Source organism: Microchirus variegatus (assembly GCF_963457635.1).
Source record: "Microchirus variegatus genome assembly, chromosome: 2".
In the NCBI taxonomy this organism is placed as follows: domain Eukaryota; kingdom Metazoa; phylum Chordata; class Actinopteri; order Pleuronectiformes; family Soleidae; genus Microchirus; species Microchirus variegatus.
Genome location: NC_139803.1, coordinates 4580945 through 4607956, shown reverse-complemented (window position 1 = coordinate 4607956; position 27012 = coordinate 4580945). Strand labels below are relative to the sequence as shown.

Below are 27012 nucleotides of genomic sequence, written 5' to 3'. Positions count from 1 at the left end.
TCCTGACCTCCTCCTGACCTCTGGCCCTCTCCTGACCTCCTCCTGACCTCTGGCCCTCTCCTGATCTCCTCCTGACCTCTGACCTCCCGGCCCCCGCCTGACCTCCTAGCCCCCTCCTGACTTCTGACCCCCTGATCTCCTCCTGACTTCTGACCTCCTGGCCCTCTCCTGACCTCTGGCTCCCTCCTGACCCCTGACCTCTGACCCCATCCTGACCTCTGACCTCCTGACCCCTGACCTCCTGGCCCCTGGGTCGCCTGGGTTTGAGAGCCCTGAATAAGCATCTGGTCAGGTTTGGAGGAGTGGATGTTTTGGTCCTAACTTCTCAGCTGATCTCATCTCGTTCCATGACAGAATCAGTGATCGCTCTCATGTGTTTTTGCTCAAGCGAAGCTCCTGGTTTGTGAATGCAGACACTGAATTGAATTGAATTGTAAATCACAGGTGATTTGTGGTGAAGTTCCAGTGAAGTGCACCCGCCCACACTGTGATTCAGACCCATACATGAAGTCACGTATTGATTCTATCCAAAAACAAAAGGCCATATTGCACTGAGTGGATGACGAGAAAAGATTTAAAAAGTGAAGAAAGACTTGATATTTTTTCTACCTTATTCTAATCCGTCTTTCTATTGAATGATTCAAACATGGAACACGTCCATGCATGCACTTGAGTTCCTAACTGTTCCGTGACATTATAATGGTGATAGTTGTGTTTCAAATAGTGATCTTGAATTCTTTTCTTTGGTCTTGTTTTACAGCTTTTTATAAATAGGCTTCCTTTGATTGTTCATTCTTTCATTTCCGACCACTGCTCTGAGTTTTATATTGAATTATGGTATGCCTTGTGTTGAATTCTTTCTTTCTTCTCTTGTACTGATGATGTACAGAACATGTTCAATAGTGTGAATGAATATAATCTCAGTGAAAAGCAACTTTCAGGCTGCCAAAGCATGAACGCATGGTTTTCAGATGTAAACGAACACAGGAAATCATGTGTCGCACTTACGTTTAACAGGAAACATTGTACCGTGGTTCAACTTATCAATGATTATGATTATCTATGATTCTTCTTGGTATGCTTCTTTATTTTCTGGTTCTTCTTCTATCGTCCACACGCATAGTTCAACTGATATAATGGATTTTATCTTGCTACATTTTTATTATCGATGGAAACATGTTTTTTTGGCATTGACTTTATAAACAATAGACACACACACAATGTAAGCATGCCCTATGGGACACTTCACCCTTTTTTTACTCTTGAATAAAATATGCATGAACAAAAACCTGTGTGTGTGTTTGTGTGTTAAGAGACGTCGTTTGAATACATTTGTATAAATAAATATATATGTATAAATAGAAACAGATAAAGATCCCTCACATACTCTTCTTCTCTGACCTTTTAGAAGTAGATTTTGAGTGACAGGCCGTACAAACTCGGGGGGGGGGGGGGGGGGGGGCATGTGGCCCGCGGACCTTAGCTAAGTTTGAGGCCTCCTTGGAACACAGTCAGTTGGTGCACGGATGTGACGTCACGTGTCCGGTCCGTCTGACAGGTCCACTCATGCGCAGCTGTGATCCTTTTAAACACGGATGAAATTACACGAACAGACCTTTAGCGTGTGAAAAATGACGCAGCTGCACTTTTGTTTGCAGCCTGACAACAACAACAACAACAACAACAACAACAATAATAATAAGAAGAAGAACAACTGAAGGACAGTGAGCAGACGAACGTCACGCAGCTTCTGTGACCGAAGCTCAGCGGCTAACGGCGTTAGCCTAACACTGCGCCGTCTCTCCCCCAAACTGACGCAAACCTCTGCCGACAGCGTCTGATAAAGCCCGCACAGGAGAAATGGACAAAGACGAGGCGGAGCGGCTCATCGAGAAGGCCAAGCTGTGTCTGCGCTCCGGGCGGAAAGACCGTGCGCTGCAGCTGCTTCATGAAGCCCAGAATATCTACCCCAGCACCCGGGCCAGAGGTAACACGACACCGCGGCTACTAACTGCCGCTGCTGCCAACTACCGATGTTACTAACACCGCTTTTAAATACCGCTGCTAACACTGCTATCACTAACATCGCTGCTAACACTGCTGCTAACTACCGCTGTCACTAACACCGCTGCTAACGCCGCTGTCACTAACACCGCTGCTAACACTGCTGTTAACTGCCGCTGTCACTAACACCGCTGCTAACACCGCTGCTAACACTGCTACTAACCGCCGCTGTCACTAACACCGCTGCTAACACTGCTGCTAACCGCCGCTATCACTAACACCGCTGCTAACTTCCGCTGCTAACCGCCACTGTTAATAACACCGTTCGCTGCTAACTACGCTGTTAACACTGCTGCTAACCACCGCTGTTACTAACACTGCTGCTAACTACCGCTGCTAACACTGCTGCTAACTACCGCTGCTAACTACCGCTGCTAACGACCGCTGCTAACTACCGCTGCTAACACTGCTGCTAACCGCCGCTGTCATTAACACCGCTGCTAACCGCCGCTGTTACTAACTACCGCTGCTAACAACACTGCTGCTAACTACCGCTGTCACTAACACCGCTGCTAACACTGCTGCTAACTACCGCTGCTGTTCTAAACTTGACAGAGACAACATTAAAGACGGGGATAGTCTTCAACACGGAGGCGAATTATTGTTATTTATTCCATATTTTTATGTCTTTGTTTAAATTCAGAACCATTTTCCAGGCTCTGATCTCTCGTCTGCATTTCACTGACGCTGTGTTAAAATTACATCGTTTAACCAGTGGCTTTTGCAGTAATCTGAGGCTCTGGAATCACCGTCACCAGATTAACCAGTCTTTCATTGATTATCAGTCTTTACCTAATTAATATGGATAAATGTCAAAGTGACCTTGGACACTCTTGTCTGCAGTGTTGATCGATGCCATCGTGAAGAATGGAGGAGCTGCCCGATCAGAGGGGAGCCACGTGCCTCCTCCTGCGCCTCCTCATGTGCCTCCTCCTGCAGGCTGGAGAGACGACGACGACGACGACGTGAGGAACGAAGCAAGTGGAGATGAGAAGAAGAGCTACACCGAGGAGCAACGCCACGGTGTTCTCAGGTCAGCCTCAACACAGTTCACATGTCTGTCACTCACAATCCGTCATGTGGCTCCTCCCACAAGTCAATCAGTCAGAATTTGTTCTCACAGAATCAATAACTGTAAAGATATTATTATCACAGGATAAAGAACTGTAAAGATATTATTATCACAGGATAAAGAACTGTAAAGATATTGTTATCACAGGATAACGAACTGTAAAGATTTTGTTATTACAGGATAAATATATTATTATCACAGGATAACGAACTGTAAAGATATTGTTATCACAGGATAAATATATTATTATCACAGGATAACGAACTGTAAAGATATTATCACAGGATAAAGAACTGTAAAGATATTATTATCACAGGATAAAGAACTGTAAAGATATTATTATCACAGGATAACGAACTGTAAAGATATTGTTATCACAGGATAAATATATTATTATCACAGGATAACGAACTGTAAAGATATTGTTATCACAGGATAAATATATTATTATCACAGGATAACGAACTGTAAAGATATTATCACAGGATAAAGAACTGTAAAGATATTATTATCGCAGGAGAAAGAACTGTTAAGATATTATTATCACAGTATAAAGAACTGTAAAGATATTATTATCACAGGAGAAAGAACTGTAAAGATATTGTTATCACAGGATAAATATATTATTATCACAGGATAACGAACTGTAAAGATATTGTTATCACAGGATAAATATATTATTATCACAGGATAAAGAACTGTAAAGATATTATTATCGCAGGAGAAAGAACTGTACAGATATTATTATCACAGGAGAAAGAACTGTACAGATATTATTATAACAGGATAACGAACTGTAAAGATATTATTATCACAGGATAAAGAACTGTAAAGATATTATTATCACAGGATAACGAACTGTAAAGATATTATTATCACAGGATAGCGAACTGTAAAGATATTATTATCACAGGATAACGAACTGTAAAGATATCATCACAGGATAAAGAACTGTAAGTATATTATTATCACAGGATAAAGAACTGTAAATATATTATTATCACAGGATAAAGAACTGTAAATATATTATTATCACAGGATAAAGAACTGTAAATGTATTATTATCACAGGATAACGAACTGTAAAGATGTGATTGATTTGTTCTCACAGGATAAAGAACTGTAAATATATTAATTTGTTCTCACAGTATAAAGAACTGTAAAGATAATATCACAGGATAAAGAACTGTAAAGATGTTATTATCAAAGGTTAAAGAACTGTAAAGATATTATCACAGGTTAAAGAACTGTAAAGATGTGATTGGTTTGTTCTCACAGGATAAAGAACTGTAAAGATATTATCACAGGTTAAAGAACTGTAAAGATGTGATTGATTTGTTATCACAGGATAAAGAACTGTAAAGATGTGATTGATTTGTTCTCACTGGATAAAGAACTGTAAAGATGTGATTGGTTTGTTATCACAGGTTAAAGAACTGTAAAGATGTGATTGATTTGTTCTCACAGGATAAAGAACTGTAAAGACTTCTATGAAATTCTGGGTGTTCCTAAAACTGCCAGTGATGAAGACCTGAAGAAGGCTTACAGGAAGCTGGCTCTGAAGTTTCACCCTGACAAGAACTTTGCTCCTGGAGCCACAGACGCTTTCAAAGGTCAGTCTTTGGTTTAGTTTACAGTATTTTAGTATACCAGTCTGCTGAAATGTGTTATTATAATAATGATAATAATACTCCCTGATCAGCTATAGGTAATGCATATGCAGTGCTGAGTAACGCAGAGAAGAGACAGCAGTACGATGTGTATGGAGACCAGAGTGCAGCTGCAGCACAACAGTCCAGTCACAGTCGTCATGGACACTACAGAAGCTTCAACAGAGACTTTGAGGCCGACATCTCCCCTGAGGAACTCTTCAACATCTTCTTTGGAGGGAGGTTTCCCACGGGTAAAGATGACTTTTTACACAACCTCACATTGTGTTTGTCATCTTTATTATTACTATGATTGTTCTCACAGTGTGTGTGTGTGTGTGTGTGTGTGTGTGTGTGTGTGTGTCCACAGGAAACATCCATGTATACACTAACCAGGGAGCCTCCTACTCTCAGTTCTATCAGCCTCGTCGCAGACGAGCATATGAGAGGCGCGAGGAGGTGGTGGAAGAAAACCAGAGTCAGGTCAGTGACTCACACATAATCCTGCTGCTGCTGCTGCTGCTTATTATCCTCCTCTTATTTTACTCTGAGCGTGCAGTGGATGCTGCCCCCTGGTGTCTGTCACTAACCACTGACTGAACTTTTCTTCATTGTTTTGGTGGATTTGCTTCAAAGACTATTATCACAGGATAAAGAACTGTAAAGATATTATTATCACAGGATAAAGAACTGTTAAGATATTATTATCACAGGATAAAGAACTGTAAATATATTATTATCACAGGATAAAGAACTGTAAAGATATAATTATCACAGGATAAAGAACTGTAAAGATATTATTATCACAGGATAAAGAACTGTAAAGATATTATTATCACAGGATAAAGAACTGTAAAGATATTAATTTGTTCTCACAGGATAAAGAACTGTAAAGATATCACAGGATAAAGAACTGTTAAGATATAATTATCACAGGATAAAGAACTGTAAAGATATAATTATCACAGGATAAAGAACTGTAAATATATTATTATCACAGGATAAAGAACTGTAAAGATATCACAGGATAAAGAACTGTTAAGATATAATTATCACAGGATAAAGAACTGTAAATATATTATTATCACAGGATAAAGAACTGTAAAGATATTATTATCACAGGATAAAGAACTGTAAAGATGATATTATCACAGGATAACGAACTGTAAAGATATTATTATCACAGGATAAAGAACTGTAAATATATTATTATCACAGGATAAAGAACTGTAAAGATATGCATTTGTTCTCACAGGATAAAGAACTGTAAATATATTATTATCACAGGATAAAGAACTGTAAATAAATTATTATCACAGGATAAAGAACTGTAAATATGTAATTGATTTTCTCCAAAGACTTGACATGAACAGTGTACTTTTCTCCTCCTCCTTCCTCTTCTTCTTCTTCTTCTTCTTCTTCCTCTTCTTCTTCCTCTTCTTCTTCCTCCCACAGAACACCTTCACCGCTCTCCTGCAGCTTCTCCCTGTCCTGGTGCTAATCCTCATATCAGTGTTTACTCAGATGATGGCCACTAACCCGCCCTACAGTCTCTTCTATAAGCCGTGAGTCTGTCAGTCAGTCTGTTACCATGGTGACAGCTTCACTGACTCACTGTGTGTGTGTGTGTGTGTGGACTGCAGCTCCATGGGCCTGGTGGTGTCTCGGGAAACGCAGCACATGGGTGTCCCTTACTACGTGGATAAGAGCTTTGAGAAGGAGTATCGCGGAGCAGCGCTGGACGACCTGGAGAAGACCATAGAGAGCGACTACATCGAACATCTGCAGAACAGCTGCTGGAAAGAGAAGCAGCAGAGTAAGTGTTAGACACTGTGGATCAGAGCCGATCACAGTACTGAAGCTTTTCTCTAGTATCTATTCTCATTGAACTGTTAGATTTATGTTGCTCCGATGGAGGAAAAGACTTCCAGGACTTGATCAGATCACATGAAAAAGGCCTTGGTTTAAGTGCAGCTCATTCGTTTGAAGCTTCAGCTTTTGTTTATTGTGTCTGTCACTTTTGAACGTCTGTGTTTCTTCATCCATCTCCGACAGAATCCGACTTAGCAAACCTCGGACAGCTTTACCGAGACGAGCGTCTGAAGCAGAAGGCCGAGTCGATGAGGTTGGACCACTGCGACAAACTGCATCGACTGGTGGGCCGTCAGAGAGGGAAATGACCGCTGAGCCTCCACTGTAGCGCATCTTTGTTCAAGTGTGTAACGTTGGTGTGAGATTACACCACTGGAAACAATGTGCCTTCTTCTCTCCGTGTGATGCTAGGAAACAGAGGTGCATGGACGCAGCATCACATGTGACAGTGAGTGAATGAGTGAGTGAAGTCAGTGTCGGAGCCTTTAAACTTTCTTATAGAAATGGTCGGACACAGGCTCCTCCCCCTCCCTCTGGGCTTCGTTCTCTCTCGTTTCTCCAGTGTTTTTGTGTCTTTGCCTGAATCTTAGATCGTTGATTTTCACTGATGATTGAGTGAATGTGATGAATAGCGACGTGAAGACAAACACAGACGTATTTATTTATGACACTTTTCTCTTCCCACGTCTCTCAGCTTCCATGTTGTGTGTTTATTGATGATTTCTCTGAGCTCCAGGACTTTGTCTCAGAACACAGTTCGTCCTTATTATTATTATTATCAGTATTAACAGCGAAGGATCATCACTTTCACACGTTCACCATCATCGTTGTCGCCTAAGAAGCCAAACCTGCCTCCAGGCTTCACGCTCCAGCACTTTTCACTTCCTATGACTTTAGAATAGTCCTGACTGTTGCATGCAAGTGTTTTATTAGTTTGAATTCTATTTATTGACTTATTTATGTCCAGAACTGAAACACTGAACATTACTGAGGATATTCAGGGACAATATTCAGATAGAAACACTCTTTAGTGTCGGTCGCTGTGCTCGTACACTAAAGCCAAACTTCAGCATCGATTAAACGTCGATCATAGATCATGGATCGTTTTCTGCCTCCTTTCTTTCTTTGACTGCGTCAGTGACGTTTTCTGTGCATGAATTCACATCCAAACAACTGTGTCTCATCACAGTTCTGATGGAAACCTTGAAATAAACATGAAGCTCAGAGTTCTGAAGAATTTCTTTATCACTTTGCAAAGACACGGGAAATCTCCATCAACTCAAGAATACGACATATTTACACATTAAACTTCCTCAGGTTTTATCCTACAAACAAACACGTGACTAAAAGTCCATAAAACATGGAAACTTATTGATCTAATGTTGTTTATGTTATTGTTAAAATCTGAAACAGATTCTCAAACCAAATCCTGAGAACAATCTCAAACTTATTACACACGAGTGTCACAAACTCGTCTTTCATACATTTAAAAAGAGGAAGATCGGGTTTTTTTCTAATTCGTTTGCTTTAGGTCGGCACTGTGGGAACATTCTGTGCAAGTCGAGCTTAACTTAGCAGGTTTGGGCACTTTTTTAATTCACACTTTGATTGTTGTTACGTTGAAGTCCACAAAAGAGATGATTTCAAAAACACTGTCAAAGAGAATGAACGCATGGAAGTGTCTTATTCACAGGAAGTACCAAACACTTTTAAATGAAGAAGAAGAATTTAAAAAAACATGAATGCTTCTACATGCATCTGTGACCTTTCAGTAACTTTATATAACCTGAAGTCTTTGTGATCAGCAGCTACGTCTGTGGAAGGTTTGATCCCATCGTAATCTGGGATTACACTGTATGTAATCCATGCACTGTGTATGTATGACACTTACTCCCGTGCTCACTTCTTCATCTTCATGTCAGCTTCTATGGCACAACGGCGCCCCCTGGTGCCTCCGTCCTAGAGTCGAAGAGAGGGAAAAAAAAAAAAAGCTTTCAGGCCACATTGAAGCGTGATGAGACTGAAGTGAGAGTCAAAGGTTGTGCTTACAAACAGAGAGAGGAGGAAGGCCGGGGAAGACATGGAGACGGAGTCCTGAAAGAGGGAAACCACTTCAGACATTAAGAGTCTCAACAAGAAGAAAAGTCAGGTCAGAACACGACAACTGCTCTACACGTAAGAAACATCCCAGCATGTCTGCATCTTTGTCTTTACACAAATAGTCAATAATGAGCATAAATGGGTTATGTTCATGTGTGAGATGATGATTATTCCTCTGAGCCTGTAACTGTAACACTATTATAACAGCTGCTCTTCACTTCTTCACATTATCATGCAAAAGTGAACCTGAACTCGTTGAAACATCAGCGTAAACATCGTCATCATTGCATTTTAACAGCGACCGTTTTTCAAAGCATGACGTGTTTCATTGACTGGACTGGATTTAGTGACTGTTCATCAAATGAAATGAAATCTTTGATGGTTTGTGCTCATGCTTTGGAAAACGTCCCGCAGATCTAGCGTAGCTTCACTCTCTGGTGTCTCACCCTTGTCTCTTCTTCTGTACTCATAATTCTAGTGAAGCACCTTGTCAGTGGACTCCTGTCTGCGCGTGCTCTCGCGGCCTCGCAGGCTTTTGGCGCTGATGCCAGACTCTGACGTCTCCATGATCAGCTGCGTGGCCAGAAACTGCTGGATCTGCTCCAGGACGTCGCGCTGCATCTCCAGAGCCATGTGGTGCACGTCGTGATCCAGGCTGTTGTACATGACGGCGTTCTGGAACATCAGCATCATGTCTCTCTGGAACTCTGCCGTGGTCCGGATCAAACCACTCTCTATGTTCTTCTTTATGGTCGCCAGGTCCATGGGCCTGAGGGGGGACAACCAGAGGACTGATCAGAGGACTGATCAGAGGACTGATCAGAGGACTGATCAGAGGACAGATCAGAGGACAGATCAGAGGACAAAGAACCAGAGGACAGATCAGAGGACAGTCAGGTGAAGCTCAGTGTTTACCTGTGAACAATGCTGTGATATCCAGGTGCGATTTCATCTGTCACTGGCTGCAGGAAGACGTTTGCGTACCTACGACAAGTTAACACAATGACACACAATGATACACATTATACACAATCATGACAAAAGCATCATGATACAGAGACTCGTCTTCAGCTCATATCCTCACCTGTGATTGGCTGCTGCTCTCCACACCAGCATAATGGCTTTCTTCCAGATCTTCTGAGCCTGAAGAGCTTCCAGGTCCTCACTGCACGCAGAACTACAGTCATGGTGTGAGGACATGCGGACGAGAAGATAAGAGGATGAAAGGATAAGAGGACATGAGGAGGAGAAGATAAGAGGATGAAAGGATAAGAGGACATGAGGACGAGAAGATAAGAGGATGAGAGGACGAGAAGATACGAGGATGAGAGGATAAGATGATGAAAGGACATGAGGACGAGAGGACATGAGGATAAGAGGACATGAGGACGAGAGGCCAAGAGGACACGAGGACGAGAAGATAAGACGATGAGAGGACGGGAAGATAAGAGGATGAGAGGACATGAGGACGAGAGGCCAAGAAGACGAGAAGATAAGAGGATGAGAGGACATGAGGACAAGAAGATAAGACGATGAGAGGACGGGAAGATAAGAGGATGAGGTCATGAGGACGAGAGGCCAAGAGGACATGAGGATAAGATGATGAAAGGACATGAGGATGAGAGGACATGAGGACAAGAAGATAAGAGGATGAGAGGACGAGAGGACATGAAGATGAGATGATAAGAGGACATGAGGCAGAGAAGACAAGAGGACAAGATGATGAGAGGACATGAGGACGAGAGGACATGAGGCAAAGAGGACAAGATGATGAGAGGACATGAGGTCATGAGGACGAGAGGTCATGAGGACAAGAGGACGATCAAAAACATCTTCATTATTCATTGATCAGCTCCTTAAAGGTCCAGACTGTTCTTCAGTCAACATGAAACAGAAGGTTCTGATCATTGATCCAAACTGGACCTGAATGTAAAGCTGTTCAGAAAACACAAATCAAGAAGATGTTCTTCATCGTGAGCTTCTCTCATCACTCAGTGTTTCACTCACAACTGTGACGATGCCGGGCTGCTGGGGGCGGAGTCTGCAGCAGTGAGGAGCTGCAGGGAGGAGGACGCAGTGTGGAGGCTGCAGCCGTCTTCACTCTCACTGGCTGCAGGTTCCGTCTCTCCGTCCATCTCTGAGGAGAATCCTTCTTCTTCATGGTCCACTTTAGTTCCTGAGTCACTCTCTGCTCGCTCAACACTGAGGCCGTTGTGTGGCTTCAGCTCCTGAAAACATGGAGAGGTCAAAGGTCAGAGAGGCTGAGCTTCAGCAGCTTCAGCAGCTTCATGTCAGATGATTCACCTTCACGTGTCTTTGTGTCACTGAGTTATCTTCAACGACCGAGTCTGCAGTAAAACAGGAAAACATGAAGGATCAGCAAAGTGTTGATCTGCAAACTTCTGCCTGAAGGAACTGATTCATCGTTTACCTCCATGAGATCCATCAGCTCTTTGTCGCTCATGTTTGATGCTCTCTCCTGATGAACGTGAACTTTGGAGGTCCACCTCCTCTCCACGCTTTCTCTTTGAGCTGCACGAGGACGACGAGCCGTGAGGAAGCCTGCTCAGCTCCACGGGGAACGCTGAGAGAGACGACAGTGAAGCTGAAGACGACGACTGTGACGACTGCGGAGCCCCAGAAGAGGGCGCTGTGGGCTGGAAAGGCCCTGTCTCCCAGGCCCCGGAGAGAGCGTGACCGTTCTCCTCACACAGGGACAGAGCAGCTTCCACTGCAGCTGCATCCAAAGCCTCTGCAGCTTCATCTGCAGCTTCATCAGCCTGGAGAAGACAGGGAGAAGGTCTACGTCAGCCTCCGGACACACGTCTGACCACCACACTGTCACCTCCACGTGAAGATATACACTACTTTGTCTTCAATGATGGCGATGATGTCTCCCACCGTCTTAAAGTCCAGCTCGTCTCCCATGTAGGACACGTCCTCCTCACCGAGTCCTGACGCTTTGTCCACGTCTGCACAGACAAACACAGGAACCTTCACAGTGTTAGCATGTTAGCTTCAGAGAAGGAAGTGTGGACGATCACAGTGGACACACCTGTCCTTGCTGAGTGGACAGGAAGTGGAGTGACATCACTGGAGTCTGCACTGACCAGGAAACTGAGTGGAGCACAGAAGTGTGTTGGCCCCGCCTCCAGGAGACGAGACAACATGGGGGCACCTCCTTCACAGAGGAGCAATAACATGTGATTATTGGTTATTCTCAAAAACAATAGAATGATTGTGTTGAAGGAAACACGAGGCATCTGTACCTGTTCCCTGAGACAGAGGTTGATTAGACAGCGCCAACTGGAGGTCATGTGCTGCCATCACATGACCAGCAGACACGTCACCCTCCCCAATCTGGATGAAGACAAACAAACGTGTTGTTGTGTTGTTGTGTTGTTGTCTCAAACAGCTCATCACAGCATACCTGGAGTCTGGAGTTTGAGGCTAAGATGCTGCCTTTCTTCAGTAACTCTGACAGCAGAGGAGATGGAGGGGGCGTGGCTTTCTGACACGCCACCTTCTTCTGGGTGGAGTCGTCCAGAAGTGACCCCTGACCCCCAGGGTCTTCAAGACCAAGTCCAGGAGACTCTGAACATGACGTGAACCTGGACTCTCCTGAAGCCTGGAGACAAACAAGCAGCCACATTATTGTCTTATCAATGTGTTCATTATCAAAGAAGTCAGTCATTCATTCATTTCCTCTGAGCCTCAGCAGACTCACATTGGCTGAAGGTCCATGGTCCAGGTTCAGGTTCTCAGATGGTTCACCTGGAGACGAGTCCTGGTTCAGGGAGCTACAGCCTGAGGACGAGCTCATGGAGACGCTGGACACTCTGAGCTGACACGAGCTCTTTGACACCTGTCTGACTGGAGGAGGGAGGGTTATTCAGGTGAGCAGCAGCAGCAGCATCACCAGCAGCAGCAGCTTTAGCATCATCAGCAGCAGCTTCAGCAGCAGCTTTAGCATCAGCAACAGCAGCTTTAGCTTCAGCGGCAGCTGCAGCAGCTTTAGCTTCAGCGGCAGCTGCAGCAGCTTTAGCTTCAGCAGCAGCTTCAGCAACAGCAGCTGCAGCAGCTTCAGCAGCAGCAGCTTCAGCAGCAGCTTTAGCATCAGCATCAGCAGCTGCAGCAGCAGCTTTAGCTTCAGCAGCAGCAGCTTCAGCAGCAGCAGGTTTAGCAGCAGCAGCAGCAGCGTCATCATTAGCAGCAGCAGCTTCAGCAGCAACTTCAGCTTCAGCAGCAACTTCAGCTTCAGCAGCAGCTTCAACAGCAGAAGCAGCAGCATCAGCAGCAACTTCAGCATCGGCAGCAGCAGCAGCTTCATCATTAGCAGCAGCAGCTTCAGCAGCAGCAGCTACAGCAGCGGCAGCTTCAGCAGCGGCAGCTTCAGCAGCAGCAGCTTCAGCAGCAGCAGCAGCTTCAGCAGCAGCAGCAGCAGCAGCTTCAGCAGCAGCAGCTTCAGCAGCAGCAGCTTCAGCAGCAGCTCTTTGCATGAGTAAAGTTTTCCTGTATCATTATAAGTGAACAGCTGATGAGGTGTAGCATCAATACCCTGATAAGCAGCAGCATGTGTGTTTTTTCTTCTCTTCTCTGCTTCCTCCTCCTCTTTGTTCTGTCTGTAAAACACAAAGCAGATTATTTTAATCTGATTATTTGCTTCCTAAAGTCTGAAGTGTGGTTGCTGCTGCTTACTGAACGATCTCTTCCCGTAACTCTTCAAGTTTAGAATCCAGATGTCCAGCTTGAATCAGCTCAGCTTCTCTCTTCAGCTTCCTGTGAAACAGCCACTTGATCAACTCCAGATTAAGATTATAATCCAAATGTCTCAGCTCAGCACGAGTACCTGTGCTTCTCCTGAGTGTCTCTGATGACGTTCTTCAGTTCTTCAATCCTGTCGGCCCTCAGCCTGCCAACCATCACGTCCTCCAGCTTCTCCACCGCTTCACCTTTGTCTCCACGTTTCCTCCTGAGAAGAAGAAGAAGAAGAAGAAGAAGAAGAAATCACCTGTGATCACATTCTGAAGAACAGAAGAAGAACACATGAGTTCCTGTGTGATCAGATGTTCTCACTTTGGGCCTTCTGTTGTTTCCAGGAGCTCAGAGTATTTAGAGGCACAGTGCTGCGGGTAAACAAAGAGGACTATCATCATCATTATCATTATTATAATAGTTATTATAGTTATAGTTATAGTGCATCACCCTCTGAGAGAACCAGTCAGGAGGTCGTCCAGGTTCTGCAAAGGGTTTGATGGCTCGACTGACAGAAACCCTGGAGACACAACATCAAAGAATACAACAGAAGATACAATAGTTGGGATTTATAGACAGTGTTGATCAATATCTCCAGAATCACGGAAATCAAGTGATCTGAGATCTGAGGTTTCTGAAGAAACATCTCAGGTTATGTAATGACCATGAGTGAGAATCATCTCAGGTCTTCAGTAAAGCACACAGTCACCATGAGCTGGTGTTTGTCATGGTCATGGAGCACATATATCATATATCATATATTACACATATATATAACACACAGTATGACAGACAGTGAGCAGAGTCACTTCAGTACCAGTTGTGGTCTCCACTCTTCATCACAGACGTGGCCAAACACAGCTTCTCCCTCACTGACCATGGTTCTGTCGAGCCGATCACCAGCAGCTTATGTTCTGATCGGAAACACAAAGTTTACGTTCTGATCAATAACACAAAGTTTACGTTCGGATCAATAACACAAAGTTTACGTTCTGATCAATAACACGAAGTTTACGTTCTGATCAATAACACAAAGTTTACGTTGTGATCAATAACACAAAGTTTACGTTGTGATCAATAACACAAAGTTTACGTTCTGATCAATAACACAAAGTTTACGTTGTGATCAATAACACAAAGTTTACGTTCTGATCAATAACACAAAGTTTACGTTCTGATCAATAACACAAAGTTTACGTTGTGATCGGAAACTGTTTTTTATGTTGTTCATGTTTGTTCATATTCATGTTTGTTCATGTGTCCATGGTGTTGTTGTTCATGTTCATGTTCATGTTAGACGTTCATGTTCATGTGTTCATGATGTTGTTGTTCATGTTCGTCGTTCATGTGTTCATGGTGTTGTTTTTCATGTTGTTCATATTTGTTCATATTCATGTTTGTTCATGTGTCCATGGTGTTGTTGTTCATGTTCATGTTGTTCATGTTCGACGTTCATGTTGTTCATGTTCATTTTTCCATGGTGTTTTTGTTCATTTTGTTAATGTTCATGTTGTTCAAGTTTGTTATTCATGTTCGTCCTTCATGTTTGTTCATGTTCATGTTGTTCATGTTTGTTCATGTTCATGTTGTTCATGTGTTCATGTGTTCATGTCGTTGTTGTTCATGTTCATGTCGTTCATGTTTGTTCATGTCGTTCATGTTCATGTTCATGTTGTTCATGTGTTCATGTTGTTGTTGTTCATGTCGTTCATGTTCATGTTGTTCTTGTGTTCATGGTGTTGTTCATGTTCATGTCGTTCATGTTTGTTCATGTCGTTCATGTTGATCATGTTTGTTCATGTCGTTCATGTTTGTTCATGTCGTTCATGTGTTCATGTCATTCATGTGTTCATGTTTGTTCATGTCGATCATGTTTGTTCATGTCGTTCATGTGTTCATGTCGTTCATGTGTTCATGTCGTTCATGTGTTCATGATGCTGATGTCTCAGAGCTTAAGCTTGATGAAGAAAGAAGCTGCTTCTTCTCAGCACACACACACACACACACACACACACATGATGATGATGATGATGGCAGAGAGTCAGCAGCAGCAGCAGTGCCAGCTCGTGATGATGATGATGATGATGATGATGATAGCCATTAATCCTCAGCTTCCCTCTCTGCTGCTGTCACGCAGGCGCTAACGATGCTAACATGCTGTGACATTTGTTACTCACTTCCGACGCCGTTCGCCATCGTCATCTTCATCATCACCCTGTCATCATCATCATCATCATCATCTTCATCATCACCCTGTCATTATCTTCATCACAACATCATCTGCGCGAGGACAGAGTCACAGACGCTGGAGATCCACGCACGAGACAGCGTCCACAGCTGCACGTGAAAACACGAAGGTTACCACACACGCGCGCGCACACACACACACACACACACACACACACACACACTGAATGAGCGCGGTGTTAAAGTCGCAGTCTGTGATTGTTTGTTTGTTTGTTTGTCTGTTTGTTGATGACGTTTGTTTGTTTGTCTCGGACTTTGTTTGTTGACTCGTTTCATCCGTTCATTTACCTCAGAGTCACGTTGCTTCAGTTTGGAATATTCCAGAGTAATAATCTCAAACTCCTGGACACGCCCACCTTTTCAGTCGAAATGGTACAGCCCAGGGGCGGGGCTTTTTTATTCTAACGTTAATAATAATAATATTAATAAAATAAAATAAAACGTTAGAAAAACTTCATCATTCTGCACGTTTATATATATATATATTATATATATAATATAATATAATGTAATATATAAATAAATCTGACCAAAAACACACTTTTATTTAACTCCTAAATGAGGTAACGTCAAATATTGATTCTCAGCCTAATCTTATTTAATCTAATCCAGTTTTATTTATTATAAAGCACTTTTTTTTTACAAAAACACACTGGACCTTTGAGAGATTATTGGGATTAGAGTTGATAGAAACAGTGGCCTGTGCCTCATTATAGAAGAGGGATTAGAGGAGTTTATATACATGCAGTATTCACACTGCATGTACTCTGTATATACTGTATATATATATATTTACACTATATATATACACAGTATATATAGTGTAAATAGTGATTGACAGAATGTCTCATTCGTCACTTTCATCACAGAGAAAAATCCAAATGTTAATGAGACGATTGACATTTAACTTCCTCACACTGACACTTTACCTCCTGCTGCTGCTGCTGCTGATGATGCTGCTGCTGATGCTGATGTTACTGATGCTGATGTTACTGCTGCTGCTATATGATATACATATATATATGTATATATATATATATGTATATATGTGTATGTGATGTTGTTGATGAGGAAAACTGTGTTGCTCACACACACACACACACACACACACACACACACACACACACACACACACACACACACACACACACACACACACACACACACACACACACACACACACACACACTTTTAAACTTCAGCTTCATTTGAGCCGCAGTGACAAAAGAACAGCATGAGGGCGAACGTTCATGTGGTGTGTGTGTGTGTGTGTGTGTGTGTGTGTGTAACTCCTATCAATTAGTGGTGAAAAAACAACGTAGCGTTTCTTTCCTCCTGAGTCTTTGTTCCAGCCTCCTTCGTTACATCGTTACAGTTAAAGACTTTCATCAGCTCCTCCTCCTCCTCTTCCTCCTCTTCCTCTCAGGTGAGTCACTGATGATGATGATGATGATGATGATGAAGGTCACTCCACCACATGTTGTCTTCTTTAACTGAGCACATCCTGGTGAGGGGGGGTGAGGGGGGGCAGAGCTAATTATTAAAGCTTCTCTCTTCATCTCTGACATTAATACTGTTCCTGTTGGTGAGGAGGACGAGGACGAAGAGGAGGACGAGGACGAAGAGGAGTTTTCAGCACTTGTTGTCGTCGTGGTGTCACCGGTGAGTGATTTTTGTGATTTTGTGATCTTTATGAACGATAATATCAACAAACTGTTGACTTTTTTCTTGTTTTTCTGCTCAATCGTCTTTTTATTTGTTGACACGAATGTTTGTAAACGGTTGATTTTTTTCCTCTTATTTATTATTTCTGTTGTTGTGTACAGGTGACAAACACGTTGATTAGTGTTGTTGTTGTTGTTTAAAACTCATCTTAAAACACATTTTTATTCTTCTGCGTTCAACTCAGCATGAGACTCTGCTCTTGTTTTAGTGTTTTATTGTTTAAACATTGTTATTGTTTTATAGTTTTATTGTTTATAAATATATATCTATATATATATATTAATTGTTTTATTGTTTTTATTTTGTCTCCTATGTTTTATGTGCCATGTTTTATTTATTGTACTGTTAAGCACTTTGTACCAGCTATAGCTGCCTAAAGCGCTCTATAAATAAAGTTGAGTGGAGAGTTGAGTTGTTGTTGTTGTTGTTGCTTTAGTGAATTTAATCTCAAAGTATGATTTTAGACAAACTGTATTTACAGCTCACTGAGGAGGAGGCTCTCCCCCAGGGGAGGGGGAGGAGGCTCCCCTCTCCTCCTCAGAGACCCCCCCCCCCCCGGGGGAGAGCCTCCTCCTCCTCCTCCTCCTCCAGCTGAGACCCAGGCGCTAAATGAACAAACAAATTGAAACAGACGCTCACCAGGAGACACTTGTAGCCTCTCCTTCATCCTTAATCGTACAGCATTCAGGATTCACCCTGACCTGACCTTTGACCTTTGACCTTTGACCTCTGACCTCTGACCTCTGACCTCTGACCACAGACAGTGATGTCCAACAACATGGCAAAGATCGCCGACGCTCGAAAGACGGTGGAACAGTTGAAGCTGGAGGTGAACATCGAGAGGATGATGGTGAGTTTGCTTCATATTTACTGCCAAAGCCAGAGCACATCACTCTGTTATTATGTGTTATATCTGTGTATATGATGTAGAGATATATTACATGTGCATCACAGCTGATATCACAGTGCGTCCTCACAGATCTCTAAAGCAGCCGCTGACCTGATGACCTTCTGTGAAGCTCACGCTAAAGAAGATCCTCTGGTGACGCCGTTGGCCTCTGAGAACCCGTTCAGAGAGAAGAAGATATTCTGTGTCATCATCTAATAACATTTAATATTCTTTGTCATCATCTAATAACATTTAATATTCTGTGTCATCATCTAATAACATTTAATATTCTGTCATCATTTAATAACATTTAATATTCTGTGTCATCATCTAATAACATTTAATATTCTGTGTCATCATTTAATAACATTTAATATTCTGTGTCATCATTTAATAACATTTAATATTCTGTGTCATCATCTAATTACATGTAACTTAATGTGAGGACTGATGATCACGGCATCATGACAATAAAGTTTGATTCAAAATCAGAGTTCCCTGCAGTGCTGTCTCTCTGTCGTCTGTGCTCACAGATTAAATATTAGCTACGTTTCAACAGATGATCTGTTTTTATCCTTATTATCATTGTTGTTGTTGTTGTTGTTGTTGTTGTTGTTGTTGTTGTTAAAGACTGAGACAAGAACACAGTCCTGTTTGTCTCTGCTTTTTTTCCACAGTCAATGAAATGCAAATAATGGGTGTGTCTTTGTTATGATGTCAACACCAGGAAGAGCAGGTGAGAGTGAACAGGTGTGTGTGTGTGTGTGTGAGTGAACAGGTGTGTGTGTGTGTGTGTGTGTGTGTGTGTGAGTGTGTGCACACACTCGTTACTCTGCTGCAGCTGCAGGATTCACACACACTGTTCCTCGTCTCATCGGAGCATTTTGGGATTAAAAAAGGTAAATTCTTCTGTTTTTAATCCTAATCCAGGGTGTGTTCAGGGTCTGTCGGGAATTGACTGCTTCAAATATGAACGTGACATTAGAAGTGAAGCTTTTTAAATGTGTGTGTGTGTGTGTGCGCGTTTTTATATCCTGATGGGGACCACATCCTGACATTTCACTCACGCGGTGGGGCCCAGTTTTCCCCGTGGGGCCCAAAACTCGGGGCCCCAAAAGTGTGTGTGGGATCGGGACCCCAGTGGTCACAGATGGCATTGCAGTGTGTAAGTTTGACCTGGTGGGGTCCTATTCCTGAAGTGTGTGTAAGTGTGTGTAAGTGTGTATTATCAAAAACATCATATTTCATGAAGATGAATGTACTTTTAAGTGATCAGACTTCATTATTATCAAATAATTTTGCCTAAAATCATTAAGGGAACTAATTTAATCACTATAACTTACTTTGAAAGCAGTCTCATTCTTTTTGTCTGTGTATCTATGTGAAAGTATACAAAGGTCAAGGGTCAGCGGTTTGGGGGCCATCTGTGATACTCGGCCTTAACCCTCCGTTTTTTGTAATAATTCATAAACGCATTGATTCAGGGGTCTGATTTTTCAGTATGTGTATTAGGACCTAAAGATGATTCAGGGTGCAGAGTTTCAGACTAGTTCGACCTTTGAAAAGGTCAAGGGTCAGCCATTGAGGTGTAGTTTTTTTGTGATAATTCATAAACGCATTAAGCAAAGTGTTTGATTTTTCAGTATGTGTATCAGGACCTAAAGATGATTCGGGGTGTAGAGTTTCAGACTACTGCGGCCTTCCGAAAGGTCAAAGGTCAGCCAGTCAGGTGTAGTTTTTTTGTGAAAATTCATAAACGCATTGATTCAGGGGTCTGATTTTTCAGTATGTGTATAAGGACCTAAAGATGATTCAGGGTGCAGAGTTTCAGACTAGTTCGACGAGACAGGTCTGGTTTTTGACTATGTTGTGCGCAGTTTTATCCCCACATTCATATATGACACATACGTAATGATCTTTATGACGAGGATCGAGTACAGTCGCGATGAGATACAGGAGATCCGAGTAGATCACTGACGCTGTGTTAAAATTACATCGTTTAACCAGTGGCTTTTTCTTAAACAAGGTGATGACGCAGATACACACCAAAAAAACAGCGTTAATTGGAACTTCCGGTCTAGTGTGTATTAAGATATGACACATTTATAGTTTGGCAGCTCACAAGGTGGCGTAACGTTACTTTGTTAGCGGCTAATACGCTGCTGCATGTTGCTCGTGTTGCCGCTATACGTTGCTTGCATATACTGCAATATTTACATGCTGTTTTGGTTTTGTCAGTCCATTTCTCACCCGTTGTATTTGTGTATTATAGGGAATCCAAAATGCTGCCACACAGGTGATTTTAAACAGCTCGGTGCATCCTCTATGTCGCCGTTGTTGCCTGCCGTCGCCATGTCTTCCCTCGTTCTGTGACCCGTGACTACGTAGTGACGTAAGTACATCCCTAATTATCAGCTTTTATAGTAATTGTGATGTTTGAGATTTTCACATAACGCGACAAGTAGTCAGAAACTGTGTGTACTGTCCATGAGGATCGGGGAAACTTCTCCCTGATATTCTAAACACAGCAGCTGTCACTTTGTAAAGTGTCTTGATAATGTGTGTTATGAATCGGTTCTATATAAATTGACTTGAAATGAACACATCAAATATCTACAGGCAAGATAAGGTAAGATTTAGTAGTTTTACATGGTTGGAACCTGGCCTCAGGTGTTCCTCTCATGGTCTGTAGTCATGTTTACCCCCGACACACCATCAGAAGGTGGGCAGGGTATCCGCGGGGCCTTTAAAAGTCTTGAATCCAAGCATTTGAATTTAAGGCCTTAAAATGTCTTAAATTCTCCTAAAATCTCATAAAAGGTCTTAAATACAATTTTGAAATGTCTTAAAAATCTATTAACGTTTTTAACTTTTATTTAAAACGTGCATAAACTTCAGTCTCGCTTTGAAATGTTTCTATTTTTGAGGATGCGATAACGTAACTACAACACGGAACTAAAGTAGTCCACCTGTGCTGCCCGGGGAGAATTTATCGAGCACCACTAGCTAGCGTGCTAGTGCGCGCGCCGCGGTCTGTTATAGCTTAGCATAGCAGCGGTGAAAACTTAATGAAAACCGACAGCTAAGAAGAATAGCAAGTTCAAAGATGTGTGGCTCCAATTTTCCTTCATGTCTTTTGTACTTTTTTTGCCAGTATGGATTGTTAATGGGTCTTAAACTGTATTCATAATGGTCTTAAAAAAGTCTTAAATTTGACTTGTTGAAACCTGCAGAGACCCTGGGTAGGTTGTAAACATGTGAGCGTTTGTAACAGTGGGATAAAAGGAAAAAAAACAACAACAACGGTGAATTAAAATAAATAAATATAAAGTGCAATGCATAAACCACACGCTGTTTTCTTTTGTATAAATATTTTATTTCAAGATACAAATAGTTTAATTTACTCAGAAGTGAGATGACCGTGAAGCATGAAACAGAAACGCCACTAGGTGGCGACACATCATTACATCTCTCTGTGGCTCTGTTTGATTTAACCCCTTTCTGACACACAGAGACATTTTTAAAAAGCAAATGATGAGTTTTTTTTTTTTTTTACTTTCGTAAAAGAGTTCCAGCAAGTTTACCAGCAGTTCAGGGTCAAGGGTCACCGAGTTATTTCTGATGATGCTCGTTTGAGGTGTTTATGTTAGCGTGAGGTGACGTGATGAGTTCAGGACGAAAGGAGCCTCTCTCTCCTTTTAGATTTAAAATTCATTTCTCCGTGAGTCACTGTAAGTAACGTTTGCGGTTTAATGCTGTGAATAAAAGATGTGGTAGATCTGATCTTGCATGATGCCAGCGTAGGTGGTCACGACCGTGGTGGTGTCATCGTACAGATTCCTGTGGTGCGACGGGGGAAGAGTTTAAAAAAACAAATAAATTAAAAATTTAACAACACATTGATGAATTTTAAATGATTTAAAAATCTCTTACTTTGCCTTCTCCTCGAGCTTCAGGCCCTTGATGTTGTCCAGATAGTCACTGGCCTTGTTGACAGTGCTGTGATAGAAGGTCTTGATTTTATCCGTGATCTTGGTCAGAGTTCCCTGATCCTCCACCTCTGTCTCGGTCTGTCTCGGCACACGGAAGCTTTCGGCACCTTGTGCGTGAAAAAGTCAAAAAGTCACGTTTATCAGGAAAACGATCTATAATCGCCGATTCGGTAACGTTTTTTGAATTTACTCACTGAGAGCGAGGAGCGCGACGAGCAAGGACACGAACAGCAGCTTCCTCATTGTGACAAATCTGTGAGGAGAGAAGTTATCGTAGTTTTCAAAATCTGCTTTGACCTTTTTTTTTTTTTTGTTCTTCCATGAAATAAAACATCCCAGTTCTAACAAAACACCCGTTATCTCTGAACATGACAGTATACATTGTACATTATAACTCTCCCGGTAAATGAAAACGAAAAAGTGCCAGTACTCACTGTTATCCCTCTCTCGGAATGAAGAAAACAAAGAAGCCCCGTTTGCGTGGACCTATTTATACAATGTGCAGAGTAAAATGTGTTGACTTGTCGCTCCTGGAGCCAAAGTGCACTCGGTGGGAGATAAACCCGCACTGTTGTCCGCCGAGTGTTTGTTGGGATTAAAAGTGTCAACATTGTGTCTTGATGAAATTACACAGAATGTCGGCCCGTAAACACCAGCGCAGTCGGTGAGAAGCTTCTAAAGTGGGATTTAAACGCTCTCTTTAAAGCACATTACTGGTTTAATCGATATTTATTTTATAATTCTACAAATTCTACGGTTATTCCATGTTTTTCCCGGGGTCTTTAAAAGTCTTAAATCCAATAATTTGAATTTAGGGCCTTAAAATGTCTTAAATTCTCCTAAAATCTCATAAAAGGTCTTACAATACAGTTTTGAAAGGTCTTTAAAAAATCTATTAACGTGACTTTTATTTAAAACGTGCATAAACTTCAGTCTCGCTTCGATGTGTTTCTGTTTTTGAGGATGCGATAACAACAATAACTACAACACGGAACTAAAGTAGGTCACCTGTGCTGCCCGGGGAGAACTTATCGAGCACCGCTAGCTAGCGTGCTAGTGCGCACGCGCTGCGGTGTGTTAGCTTAGCATAGCAGCGGAGAAAACTTAAAGGGGAAATAAGTAGTTTATAGTGCCATCTAGAGGAGAGGCTGAAATTTACAACAAAGACCTGCTGCTCTGCTCACCCCCCTCCCTTCCCTGAGCGCTACGGTGTCCTCAGCCGGTCAAATGTCGTCCTCGTCGTCTTTCTCCGTGTCAGCAGATGAGGTTCGTGAGGCGAGGGAGAGGGCGGAGCTACCGCGGCCGTAGCAGACGAAGCGGAGAGAGAGGAGGCGGGACTTCCGCTACAAGTAAAGCGATGCTTGATTTGTTCTCTCGCGTTTGTCCTTACAGGCTCCTGTAGAAACATGGCGTCTCGCTGCTAACAGTGGCTATGCAACCGTGGCCCGCGACCATGTTATTTTACATGACTTTTTTAAACACTACGAAAATGAAACAAAAACAATTATACAGCGACTAGACAATGCAGGAGCACATGATATGTATAAAAAAGTGGATTTTGGGTCATATAAACCCATAAATACTACACATAGTACCTTTAACGAAAGCCCACAGCTTAAGCCGAATTGGAAGTTCAACAATTTGTGGCTCCAATTTTCCTTCATGTCTTTTGTACTTTTTTGCCAGTATGGATTTGAAATGGGTCTTAAACTGTATTCAGTCTTAAAAAGTCTTAAATTTGACTTGCGTAAACCCACAGAGACCCTGTTTTCCAATTCCACTGATTCACATACACTCGCACACACACGTTGCCTGGGTCGCGACCTCCACGGGGAGAGTCGTCCTACTTGCGCAACAGAGGCGATGCTTTCACGTCACATTTCAATAGTCCTAAGTCCTATTAAGATTAAGATTAAGATTAAGAAGTCTATAGGGTGTGCGAACACGTCATCTGGAGCTAATTCAGGTTACGGAATATATAACTAGCTAGATTAGAATTATCACGGCACAATTAAACGGCCGCTTCTCCCCCAATCTTCCTGTTAAGTGTCCGTAAGATACTCGAGTCCAAGCTGAACTGGAGAAACGACAGATTTTAGCACATTGAGGGTGTTTGTTAAGATTACTGGTCTATTTAAAGATTACGTTTGTGAACATTACTGGTCTATTTATTTTCTTTCAGCTTCTCCCACTCTAGGGAGATGATCTGAATATTTGATCTGACCGAGATTTTTACGACATAATGCCCTTCCTGATGTGAGCCTCCCATTCATTCCGACTTGGGATTGGCACTAGGGATGGGATTAGAGCTGAAACGATTGATCGACGAGTCGATTATTTATCGATTACTAAATTAATCGCCAACTATTTTGATCATCGTTAATCGGTTTGAAGCTTTTTTTTCATGATTAAAACCAGATTTCTGATCGTTTTAGCTTCTTAAATGTGAATAGTTTCTTGGTTTCTTTGCTCCACGTAAAAAACAAAGAAATCATTAAAACTGAATCATTTCGGTTAGTGGACAAAACAAAGACGTTCAAGAACGTCGTCGTTTCCAGGTTTGACGAACACCGATCAGCGTTTTTTTTTAACATTTTCTGACATTTTATGGACCAACTGATTCATCGATTAATCGAGAAAATAATCGACAGATTAATCGATTACGAAAAATAACCGTTAGTTGCAGCTCTAGATTCAAACTGATAACCGTCTAGTTAAATCCCAGGTTCCCTTTAAAGCTTAGCCATGTTTTACCCTGTAAGAATTAACCAACAATATTATTATTCTAACCAAATATATTTTTGCTGTGTCATAGCAACATTAAAGGCGCCATATGTAAGAATGTGGCCAAAAACGGTTACTACATTCAAATTCAAAACACCGAGGTCTTTTAGATATCGTTTTCTGACGTAACTGGCAACCCGTGGTTGTTCGGCAGCTGAGACTCTACTGACTGCAATGATTGGTAGACGGCGGTAGGTGGCGCCACATGACGCCAAAACATGATTTCAGAACATAAACATGATTTGCAGTCTGCAAAATATTTTTTTTAATGCAAATATTTTGTCTGTAATGTTGTTGTTGGTGAGTTCAGTTTGTTATATGAACATTATTCCTGAGTCTCTGTGACATATTAGGAGGATTTTATGGCCAGTTGATTTAGATTTATTACATAATGCACCTTTAAAGATGTCAATATAACAAGAACTCTAAGACCCAGAATAAGGTAATGAGGTAAGTTAAACCATGCAAGTGTCAAAGTAAGTTTTGAAGAGTCCAATTTGAATCAGGACCAAATACAGATTTTTTTTAAAAATCCAATTGTATTTGTATGGCACCAAATCACAACGTACAGAGGCGATTCTAGAGTCTGTAGGGGCCCTAAGCAAAAATTCCCAGGGGCCCCTTCCTTCCAACCAGTGTTCATCACCATTATGTTACAAATAATCTGACACCAACGAAAAATGTATGAGTTCAAAAAATTTTTTTTTCCAAAATGAATGAAATAACATGGAAAAACCTTGTAATTAAAAAGTATGTGAAACTATAAATGTAAAGAACAATAAAATACTGTAAATAGCTTTAAAAAAAACTACATAAACTGAGTAAAAAAGATATTCATTACACTGTAAATAATCCTCTTCATTTCCCAACTTGCAGAACGATAACTTCACACAGGTTAAAGTGAGGTGGGGCCCCTTTATGGGGGGTTTCCTTCTGAGATGTCATTGCAAATCGGCCCATTGTTGTTTAAGGGGGACGGGGAGGCGGCTGCTCACTGCACATTTCAGTAAAAACAGCACCTCAGGCTCCGAGTGTTGGGGGGGGGGGGCCCCCCTATCGGCTCGGGGCCCCAAGCAGTTGCCTGCTTTGCCTGCTCACAAGCTGCGCCCCTGTCTGTGACAGAACCAGACTCAAAGATGTCATCTGCCTGGGCCGGTCGGGGTGAATGGAAAGATGCGGGACAGAAACGGGACCAAGCCATCAGTCGTTACATTTTCATAGTGCTCCAGTGTTATTTATACACAAGAGTATTTATTAAAAAAAAAAAAATATATATATATATATATAAATTTGAATCATAGCTTAATAATGATGGTTTGTATCACTGTTATCACTGTGTGTTGGCCCTGTGATGGACCGGTCCACCCTGCTTTTCACCCTGTGTCAGCTGGGATTGGCTGAAGGATGAAGCAGGAGACGATGAATGAATGAATGAATGAATGAATGAATGTCTGACTCAATTGGGAAGTCATGATGTCACCTATAAGCAGAGGCGCAGCTTGTGAACAGGCAACTGCTTGGGGCCCCCGAGCCGATGGGGGGGGCCCCCCAACACTCGGAGCCTGAGGTGCTGTTTTTACTGAAATGTGCAGTGAGCAGCCGCCTCCCCGTCCCCCTTAAAACAACAATGGGCCGATTTGCAATGACATCTCAGTAGGAAACCCCCCCTAAAGGGGCCCCACCTCACTTTAACCTGTGTGAAGTTATCGTTCTGCAAGTTGGAAAATGAAGAGGATTATTTACAGTGTAATGCATATCTTTTTTCAAATCTTTTTTCAGTTATTTACAGTATTTTATTGTTCTATATATTTATATTGTTTTATAATGTGGGTTCTGCACAGAGTAATGTATTTTTTTTACTATG

General features: G+C 42.1%; 4 protein-coding genes across 4 annotated transcripts; 2 read left to right on the top strand and 2 right to left on the bottom strand.

Annotated features, from left to right (window-relative positions):
- The first annotated feature begins 1588 nt into the window (after positions 1-1588).
- Positions 1589-7837, top strand: dnajc18 (DnaJ (Hsp40) homolog, subfamily C, member 18). Its single transcript, XM_083909570.1, has 8 exons — positions 1589-1987; positions 2908-3097; positions 4603-4748; positions 4838-5038; positions 5155-5267; positions 6240-6349; positions 6428-6600; positions 6840-7837. The coding sequence occupies exons 1-8, from the start codon at positions 1861-1863 to the stop codon at positions 6962-6964; spliced, it is 1185 nt and encodes a 394-aa protein (XP_083765696.1). The 5' UTR covers positions 1589-1860; the 3' UTR covers positions 6965-7837.
- Positions 7838-8555: 718 nt separating this feature from the next.
- On the bottom strand, positions 8556-15707 carry LOC310944604 (bromodomain-containing protein 8-like; the record flags this gene model as incomplete). Its single annotated transcript, XM_083910407.1, has 19 exons — positions 8556-8615; positions 8706-8750; positions 9243-9525; positions 9672-9740; positions 9841-9933; positions 10764-10984; positions 11061-11104; positions 11188-11536; positions 11625-11728; positions 11812-11937; positions 12026-12116; positions 12187-12384; positions 12484-12625; positions 13455-13535; positions 13606-13728; positions 13833-13882; positions 13962-14031; positions 14329-14425; positions 15689-15707. The coding sequence occupies 19 exons, from the start codon at positions 15705-15707 to the stop codon at positions 8556-8558; spliced, it is 2265 nt and encodes a 754-aa protein (XP_083766533.1).
- A 2542-nt stretch (positions 15708-18249) lies between these two features.
- gng8 (guanine nucleotide binding protein (G protein), gamma 8) lies at positions 18250-18588 on the top strand (the record flags this gene model as incomplete). Its single annotated transcript, XM_083902759.1, has 2 exons — positions 18250-18333; positions 18463-18588. 2 exons carry the CDS (start codon positions 18250-18252, stop codon positions 18586-18588), a joined length of 210 nt encoding a protein of 69 aa, XP_083758885.1.
- Positions 18589-22121: 3533 nt separating this feature from the next.
- apoc2 (apolipoprotein C-II) lies at positions 22122-22607 on the bottom strand (the record flags this gene model as incomplete). The annotated part of the gene is made up of 3 exons (XM_083910406.1): positions 22122-22212; positions 22306-22471; positions 22559-22607. 3 exons carry the CDS (start codon positions 22605-22607, stop codon positions 22122-22124), a joined length of 306 nt encoding a protein of 101 aa, XP_083766532.1.
- Positions 22608-27012: the final 4405 nt, after the last annotated feature.